Source organism: Silene latifolia, chromosome 10, assembly GCF_048544455.1.
Source record: "Silene latifolia isolate original U9 population chromosome 10, ASM4854445v1, whole genome shotgun sequence".
Classification (NCBI taxonomy): Eukaryota; Viridiplantae; Streptophyta; class Magnoliopsida; order Caryophyllales; family Caryophyllaceae; genus Silene; species Silene latifolia.
The window spans coordinates 146821456-146831490 of NC_133535.1; the positions used below are offsets into that span (position 1 = coordinate 146821456).

At 35.9% G+C, this 10035-nt stretch overlaps 2 protein-coding genes across 2 annotated transcripts; one reads left to right on the forward strand and one right to left on the reverse strand.

Annotated features, from left to right (window-relative positions):
• Positions 1-1363: 1363 nt before the first annotated feature.
• Positions 1364-4982, reverse strand: LOC141606245 (disease resistance protein RPS2-like). Its single transcript, XM_074425298.1, has 2 exons — positions 1910-4982; positions 1364-1553 (listed from the first exon to the last, which is right to left on the reverse strand). Exon 1 carries the CDS (start codon positions 4893-4895, stop codon positions 1917-1919), a length of 2979 nt encoding a protein of 992 aa, XP_074281399.1. The 5' UTR covers positions 4896-4982; the 3' UTR covers positions 1364-1553; positions 1910-1916.
• Positions 4983-6488: 1506 nt separating this feature from the next.
• On the forward strand, positions 6489-7043 carry LOC141608444 (uncharacterized). Its single transcript, XM_074427799.1, has one exon. The coding sequence runs from the start codon at positions 6489-6491 to the stop codon at positions 7041-7043; it is 555 nt and encodes a 184-aa protein (XP_074283900.1).
• The last annotated feature ends 2992 nt before the right edge of the window (positions 7044-10035 follow it).

Genomic DNA, 10035 nt, shown 5'->3' on the forward strand with positions numbered 1-10035 from the left:
TATTTTATTCTTTGAATTTATGTATTGATATATAACCTTTGAAAATATAATTAGAATTTCAGTTTAAAAAAACACAGAATTTTATTGTTTTTAAACTATAATCAAATTTTATTTTAATCATCAAGAGATTCTAAAATGAACATGCAAACAAGTATTAAAGATAGGTAAAATATTCGAAAACAAAATACTCCATATTTATGTATATAAGATAATGTAATATAAAGTTAAATTTAGATCAATTAAACTATCTTGTCGATCTCTTTAATAATAAAAAAAATATTTACATGAGATCATGACTTTACAGAGTATATTAGAATAATTCACCTTTAAAAAAGAATTTTTACACACTTATACTTAGTCTTTTAGTAAACACGAGATTTATTATGAAGAAATTTGAAAATTAAACATAACTGAATTAGGGTATAAATTAGTTTTTTTTTTTTTTTTTTTTGGGTGTAGAGGGTATAAATTAGTTTACAAAACAAAATATGTGAAAAGATTTCAAGTTTTATAATAAAGTTTTTGAGTTTTGTATTAAAAATTATGAGTTTTACTATAAAATTTCTGAGTTCGTTCATTTAAATATTACGCTCAAATTAAAAACGTAGTTGCTCTTTTATGTACAACTTTTACTTTTTCATGTACATTTTTTCCTTAATATTCTTTGTTTTTTTTCTCATCAAACCTAATTAAATTTCTCTCAAATTCTTCAATGATGTATCTTAATTTCTCATAGCCAACAAGTAACAACTTCAATTTATCAATAGAATACATTAATTTTTGGGAATTACTTTGATTTAATGATTTTTGTCTTTAATTAGGGGTTTGAAATTTTTAATTAGTATTAAATCCAATGTACGATTAATGACGCGGAATTATCGGGGCATTAGTTAATCTATACTGCATTTGGGTAATTGTAATTTGAAGTATGTACAATTTGTACCAATTAGTAGATTAAACAACCAGTTGTATGCAATTGTACGGTGTAGAATTCGAGCTGTGTATTAAAGTTTTCGAGTTTTGTTTAAAAGAATCTGAGCTATGCTGTAAAGTTTTTGAACTCACACACTTAAACATAAAAAAAATAAACTCTTATAAAACTCAGAAAAATTACACATAAGCTCGGATTAATGTATATGGTTGTACAATGCTTATTATACAACTGGTTGTATAGTAGTATTTATGAATTTGTACACCATTGAGAATCTTCTTTTTCTCTTGATTTACAGATTATGCTCATAACCCTTTGCTTCCAATTTATCAGAGTATGATCTTAGTTTGGTTTATGATCCAGAAATAATTTCACAAATCATGGCGGTTGAGTTTTGGTAGAGTAAAAAAGCAAGAGGGGAGAAGATGGATTAAAAAAAAAAGGATAAAATTGGAAAATGCGTACTTGATAGAGTAAAATGCGTACAATGAAAGAGCATCACCCATTAAAAAATTACAATGTAACTCAAAAACCGCTTATATAAGATTTAAAATGTATCACAAGCTTCACAAACTCCGTCAGTTCTTCAAACCCACAGTGCTCGCTGTACAGTACCTCACACCTACATTCCATCACAGCATGAATTTGGTTAAAAAGACTCTGTGTTACTCTTTCTACTACAGGTAAAAGTAAGACTTTTGACACCGCTATATTCTTGAGTTTGATATGAAACAGTCGGCTGGCGACCCTTGTTTAAAAGGTAGCTAAGTATTGCGATAACTAAGTCTGCAGTGGCTTAGCTACTTTCTCCTGCAGGCCGCAGCAATAAGCATGACATTATTCAATGAGATGCGCAAGCTATTATAAAACTGTCATACACTGTACAAGAGTCTTTAGCAAAATGAATAAAAACTTGGCCGTGTTAAGTAGTATTAGTGACAGAAAATGCTTCAGGATGTAAAAAATAAGAATACTAACATTTCAATTACAAATCGTCAAGCTGGATTTGGGTGAAAAGCTTGTCGAGTCTTTCGGATAATAGAGGTTCATCCCATTCCAAGGAATCCCACCAAGCTTTATCTGCAGCTATTTCTTTGATGTTTGCAGCATCATCAGTTGTCATACACGGATTCTTCAGCTTAGGACAATTGTAGAAATTCATGTACTCTACATTCGGCCAACTGAGTCTCCCGATTTCACACAGGTGAGGCAGGTAATACAGTTTTAGAACTTTCAAGCAAGGTAGAACAAAAAATTCCTCGGAACCCAACTGATCATCCTCAGAGAAAATATATTTCAAGGATACACAATCTTCAATCACCAACTCCTCCAATTTCGGAAGGTTCTTCATCATGGACAAAGTGAAAACATGAGCCAATTTAGGACATGCGCGCAATGAGAGAAATGTTAGCCTATTAAAGCTTTCCTCTGCAATTAGGTGATGGCCACTGATAATCGCCTCGAGGCTCCACAAACTGTTGAGACTCAAATATTCTAGAGATGGGAGGATAACCTTTTCGCCTTCTGCGTGATGTATGATTGCTTGGAGCTCTGGGCAGTCACTCAGTATACATATCCTCAAGTCATTCATGTTATCAACTCCGCACTCTGATAAAGAATAAATAGTAAAGTGATGATCCAAGTAAAGGGAAGTAGCTCGTTTGAGTACCTCCATCACTCCTTGAGGAATGGTTTCACCGTTAACAAATCTCAGGCATCTCTCAGAATTACTGTGCATTAGTTCTGCATCTCTGGTAACTATAGATAACGCGTGTTTGAAATCATGTCCAACGATAAAGTTAAAATCCATCACATTGCCATTGTTCCAAGATGGACTTCCTTGCAAAAAATACTCAAGACTTTCTAATCCAGGAAAGTGAAAATAAAGGGCAGTCAACAACAAGCAGCTCACCTCTTTAGTTATATCTGATACACTAATTGTCCAACGGCGATCTCCAGGGTGTACAAACATGCCAAGTTCTTCTAGCGGAAGAATTGAAATGGTTCTGTCACCAATCAACTTCCTTGGAAGATTATCATACTCACTGTTCTTTATGGACCCATAAAATGAAACTTTCATGCTTTTTAAGCTTGCTAGTTCACTTATGGTGTCAGGCAGATTTAACAATTCGGTGCCTTGACAATCAAGCACCTGAAGAGCTGTAAGTTGTCCAATTGCCAAGGGAAGTATAATCAGGTGCTCACAATCACGCAAAAGTAACACTTCGAGGCTTTTGAGGGTAAATAAAGAATCGGGTAATGATCTGATTCTGGTTTGTGAAAGGTTTAAATTTGTGAGGGAGTGCATACTATCAAAAAAGGATGCAGGTATGGCCCTTAAGTATCGGTTTCTCTGAAGGAACAACGATACCAGACTTGGGCAAAGTGGATTGCTCGGAAGCGTTGAGAAATTGTTATCCATCAGAAAAATTACAGTAGCTTGCTCCCATATCTGAAGTGGAGGAGGTTCTTTTAGTTGAGCATCAACTTTGATCAAGTATTTGTCAACTTGTTCATCTCCTAATTTCCCCAATCCACGACCCAAGAACATTTGACGGCCTTCTGTACTAGACGAAAGGATTTCTAATGCAGAATCTATTATCATACTATGCATCCTAACCATCATAGTCTCGTGACTAGCCTCCAGTAACGACGCCTTCACCAGCAGTCCTACAATATCACTTGCTCTTTTATATGCTGCCTTTGTCGGCCTACCAAGGAGGCCTTCAGTGATAAAGCATTTTACTAACACCGATATGTGAATTTGCTGGTTCTCTAAGACGAGAGCGGAATATAAAAAACATGTCTTCAGGTCATGAGCTTTTAATCTGCCATAACAATATCTGATATAAGGATTTAAAGAATCATCTCTGTCGCCTATTCTACGAGTATCTAGACGTTCCACTGCAAGCTGCCACTCAAAGGGACTGCTCTCTTCTGTCAATGCACTCCCAACAACAGAAATTATCAGCGGAGAATAACGACATTTGTCAACAACTTGCTGAGCAAAGGGTTTGATCTCTGGGGAATCAATTAGATCACCCACTTGACCGCGAAGCCATTCCCAAGCAACCGAAGCAGAGAGAAACCCGAGGTGAGCAAGTCCATCTGCATACATATTTGACTGGACAGATGAAGTAGAAACATTATGCACCAACTCAGTTTCTGGTTTCTGAAACACATTCATCAGCTCTGATAGACTAGAATCTGACTCGGAATCAATTCCTAATTCTAATTCCAGTGTACGATCTAAAGAAATTGTTTCAGTATACGACACAATCTCAGTTTCTGGTTTCTGAAACATATCATTTACCTCTGATATGCTAGAATCTAACTCTGGTTTCTGAAACATATCTTCTAGCACTGATAGACTAGAATCTGACTCAGAATCAATTCCTAATTCGAATTCCAAGTCGTTCTGAACACACGAGCCTCCTGCTTCCGCCACACTGAAACTGTGTGTTACTTGTGCATGATCTAAAGAACCACTCCCTAATTCCAAGTCGTTCCGATTGGACATGATTTCTTTTAATTCATTTCTTACTTGTTCGGTATTAAAACCATCCAACTTTTGCTGGATGCTCTTAATCTTTTGCAAAGTCTGGTAATTAACAAGAATATGATTCTTAGAAGAAAAGAAACGACTCGCCTTTTTTAAGACCTTGGTGGAGAAGTTAGCGCCTGCATTGAGTTCTTTCGCTTTATTAGCGATATTGATGACCTCACCAAAGAGTTCAGCAGCATTGCAAAGAACTTCCTTAAGTTCATCAACCCAATGCTGTCCATGGGAGAGCTGGTGATGTCTTGACAGCTTGATGAGGAGCATGGTCTGAATGAAGGAGACAGATCTGTACAGATTTTTGAGATCGGATTCCCAGCCCCTCATTTCTTTGATGACAGGAGATTGTATAAGTTGAAGGACCTTCTCAGACTTGTCAAGCAGTGTTTTCAACTCATCAGCCATATATATACGCAGGTTGATAAAAGGGATTATCTAATTAACTAGCAAAACAAACTCTCTGGGTTTCGTACCCAATTTCCGTGTTATTCAAACAAAAGCTCTGAGTTTCGTACGAATCCTCCCTCTATGATGCTTTTAATGCTGCGGATTGCAGTTGCTATATTTCTGTCTTATCTTTTTCCGCTCCTCAACACATTTCCATAAATCAAATAAGTATTATATTAATATTTAATTAAATTATTTTATGGAAATTAAGTTATCTTTTTTCGTACACCATCTAAATTGTGTGGCTGAGGGTTTGGAAACCAAGTCAGATTTGGGGCATAAGAAATTGGGTTATTCATTAAGACGGATCAATTATTTCAAGCAATGGTTGAAGGTAACTAATCAATCTCTTTTATCGCTTCCGCATTGCTGAAGGTAACTAATCAATCTCTTTTATCGCTTCCGCATTCAGTTTATACATGTTCATTATAAGATTAGAACATGTTAATTTTAGACTATAAAACTTACAGTTGGTATCAGAGCCAGTAATCGCCTCTGCCTTGCTTAAATCTAAAAATTCGTATACTGTGTTTCGGAACTAATTTTGGACTTGTTAGTTGAATCAGATTCGGTTTTGGTTATTAGGTCACCCTTAATACAATATTGTAATTCTACATGAACTGGGGTCCTCTTTTCATAGCCACTTGGGTAAAAATCAACTAAATAATCTTTTGTTTATGAGAAACATGCATTATGCCATCTAGCACCTTGTTTGTTTATTCACAAAATCTCATTTGTGACGGTCATATCCGTCGCTCTGGAGTGACGGATACCATTTTATCTCACAAAGTACCCACTTTTTCTCTCTCTGCAACACTATTTATGTGGTCCCCTTTCTCCACTAACCCATTTTGTTACCATTTTAACTCACAAAATATCCGCCACAAATGGTGACCCGTCACAAGGGAGACCAATTGTTGTTTATTTAATTGTTGATTGCATCGGTATATGGGTTCCTTGCCCCTACATATGTTATTCAATGTAGCATATTATTCCATTTGTTTTTTTTTTTTTTTGGTACGTATATTATTCCATTTGTTAGTGTGCATCGTTAATTATTCCGTATTTTGAGTGCGCATCGTTGAAGACCAATTAAGTTTTTCTGGTCATACTTTTTCTATGTACATAAAGTTGATTATATAGATTAAAGTTAAAATTCAATGTTGAGTGATTCAAAATTTTATTAGTTAGAGAATAGTCACAGCATCTCTAATTAATCGAAATTTTATTTTGGAATCACATGTGTAAACTAGACATTATTTGTGATTAGTCGTATGTAATATAATGAGACTTACCCACAGGAATCTTGTTGTATGTATTTTTTGTATGACTAATTAGGATGATATATTGAATCTTGTTTCTTAATTTACCCACAGGGGTTAAGAGATGTATATGGTTTGATAGTATTGTTATAAAGTTAAATTTATTTTATGTATCTAATTGAGTAAGACTTTAGCCCACAGACAAGTTTTATGTCTCTAGATTCATATTTGAGCATGATTTACATTGGTAAAACATGATAAATGTTAAGTCTCAATTTTTGTAATAAGCATGTTATTTATTATATTTGTAGCAATTTTACCTGAGAGTTCTACTGATGTCAAATATAATATTCCTGAATTGAATGGTGATAACTATAAGGTCTGGAAAGAGAGAATGCTACTGCAGTTGGAATGGTTAGATATTGATTATGCTATTCGGAAAGACGAACCACCTAAAATAACTAAAGAAAGCACTAAAGAAGCACTTGATCTTTATGAAAGGTGGGAGAAATCTAATCGTCTCTCTATTATGTTCATAAAGACCGGAATGTGTGCTAGTATTCGTGGTTCTGTCGATCAGCATACTAGAGTTAAAGATTTAATTAAGGCCATCGATGAGCAGATTGCAACTTCTCATAAAGCTCTTGCTAGTACCTTAATAATGCAGATTTCATCTTTGAGGCTCACCGAGACTAAAGGTGTGCGTGATTATATCATGCGCACGAGGGATATTGCAGCTCAACTTAAGACCTTGGAAGTTACCATTGTTATAACGGATGTAAGAAAGATAAATAAATACGTGAAAAAGACAACAGATTTACGTGGTTCACTAACAATTTGTTAGCTACGTCCACCGGCAGAAGGGAAGAATATTATTGATCTTGAGGATTACAGATTTCAGAGTATACTCGTCAGAGTATTCAGATTTCAGACGACTCAGATTTTTGACAGATTTCTGAATAAATAAAACAGACAGCTTATGAGAGTTTATATAGTACTCTCATAACACATATTTTCCTTAACAGAATTAGGAAACCACAATAGATATATGAAACCCTATAGCAATTTCCTAAACAGACAAGGAAACTAAATAATAGTTTCCTAAACAAATAAGGAAACTAAATCAGATGCGGAATTCAGAACAGATTCAAGGCATATTCTAACAAATCTCCACCTTGACTTGAATCCTCTCACAATTAGACAGATGTACCAGATGCACCATAACGGTGCCAGATGTACCAGACGCACTAAACTAGTGCCAGATAATTCTTTTCCTCCTGCCTCAGATATTGCCCACCATGAGGCAATCAGATACTTCTAACATTTAGCAAATCAAAACAGCGCTGAAACTTGCTATGCGGAACAGAAACAGAACCTGACAGCGTAAAACCTTGAAAACAATACAAGGTATCACGCTTAACACCTTTCAGAATCACATTCGAACCCTTGTAGACTTTCAGAACTCCACCTTCACCATGAAAACTGAAACCTTTACTGTCCAACACACTTAAGGAAATCAAATTCTTCGTCATCAGCGGAACATGTCTAACCTCGTTCAATGTGCAGAATTTACCACACTTGAAAACAATACAAGGTATCACGTTTAACACCTTTCAGAATCACATTCGAACCCTTATAGACTTTCAGAACTCCACCTTCACCATGAAAACTGAAACCTTTACTGTCCAACACACTTAAGGAAATCAAATTCTTCGTCATCAGCGGAACATGTCTAACCTCGTTCAATGTGCAGAATTTACCATCTTGTGTCCGTAGTTTAATCGAGCCAATTCCAACTGTCTTACAAATAGAACCATTAGCCATAGAAATATCGCCACCATCTATTTGCTTGTAGGTCGTAAACCACTCCCGGCGCGGACATATGTGATAGGTTGCTCCCGAATCCAGGATCCACACATCACTAGGATGCGTGTATTTTTCAACAACTAGAGCATAATCACCTTCAGAATTGGTATTTGCTATTGCAGCTGTATCTGGTGCTTTGTCCTGTTTATTTTTCTTGGGACAATCAAATTTCCAATGCCCCTTTCCTTAACAGTAGTTACAAATATCAGTAAGTTTAGGACCCTTAAAATCAGATGTACCAGAGGTACCAGCAGAATTAGAAGAACCAGAATAAGACGGCTTTTTATAATTTTTCTTCCCAGAATTTCCCTGTCCATAACCCCCGCTAGCTATTAAACCTGCGGCCTGATTATCTGTAATCGTACCAGCCGCTTTATGGCGCAATTCTCTAGTATGAAGAGACGATCTAACATCTTCTAGAGACACAGTATCTTTACCAACAATGAAAGATTGCACAAAATTCTGATACGACAAAGGCAAAGATACTAAAAGAATTAATGCGGCATCCTCATCCTCAACTTTAACATCAATATTACGCAATTCTAATAAAATTGTGTTTAATCGATCTAAGTGATCTCGGAGAGAAGTACCTTCCTGCATTTTTAGACTGAACAGACGTTGCTTCAGAAGCAACTTATTGGTTAAAGACTTCGTCATATAAAGACTCTCAAGCTTTGACCACAGACCTTGCGCAGATTGCTCCTCCGCGACTTCAATGATAACATCATCAGCAAGACACAACATAATTGTTGAATGTGCCTTCTCCTCCAGATTAGCCATCTCAGCGGTGACGGGTTCGGCCGCCTTCTTCACAAGCGGCGCCCACAACCCTTGTTGTTTCAACAAAGCCCGCATCTTGATTTGCCATAGACTAAAACTATTCCTCCCCGTGAATTTATCAATCTTCACGCTCATCCCAGACATCTTTCTTACCAGTTCAGGAGCCCAGATAAATCTGGCTCTGATACCAGTTTGTTATAACGGATGTAAGAAAGATAAATAAATACGTGAAAAAGACAACAGATTTACGTGGTTCACTAACAATTTGTTAGCTACGTCCACCGGCAGAAGGGAAGAATATTATTGATCTTGAGTATTACAGATTTCAGAGTATACTCGTCAGAGTATTCAGATTTCAGACGACTCAAATTTTAGACAGGTTTCTGAATAAATAAAACAGACAGCTTATGAGAGTTTATATAGTACTCTCATAACACATATTTTCCTTAACAGAATTAGGAAACCCTAATAGATATATGAAACCCTATAGCAATTTCCTAAACAGACAAGGAAACTAAATAATAGTTTCCTAAACAAATAAGGAAACTAAATCAGAAGCGGAATTCAGAACAGATTCAAGGCTTATTCTAACAACCATGTCTGACACTTTCCTTGTGCACTTCATTTTATGCACTCTTCCTCCAAAATATGCTCCTTTTAAGATCTCTTACAACACACATAAAGATAAATGGTCAATTAATGAACTTATGGTCATGTGTGTTCAAGAGGAGGGCAGATTGTTAATGGAGGAAGGTGAAAAGGTGAACCTTACTATTGCTTCTTCTTCAAAGAGGCAAAAGGATCACACTAAAGATAAGGGAAAAGGGAAATATTTCAGCTGAGTCAGCCATTAAGAAGAAGTCTACGTGTTTCTTCTGTAAAAAGAAGGGACACATGAAGATAGACTGCATTAAGTTTAAGGCTTGGCTAAAGAAAAAAGGTAATTTTCATGCGTTTGTTTGTTATAAATCTAATATGGTTAATGTTAATCACAATACATGGTGGATTGATTCTGAAACTACAATTCATGTTTCGAATACCTTGCAGGGTATGACAAACCTAAGGAAACCAGTGGGCAGTGAACTTTCAATCTATTCAGGAAACCAGATTAGTTCACATGTGGAGGCCATTGGGACATACAGCTTAATATTAAGTAGTGGTTTTATTTTACATTTGGAAAAGACATTTTA

Coding starts and splice junctions, on each gene's coding strand:
- LOC141606245 (XM_074425298.1), bottom strand. CDS start 4,895: ATGGCTGATGAGTTGAAAACACTGCTTGACAAGTCTGAGAAGGTCCTT.
- LOC141608444 (XM_074427799.1), top strand. CDS start 6,489: ATGTTATTTATTATATTTGTAGCAATTTTACCTGAGAGTTCTACTGAT.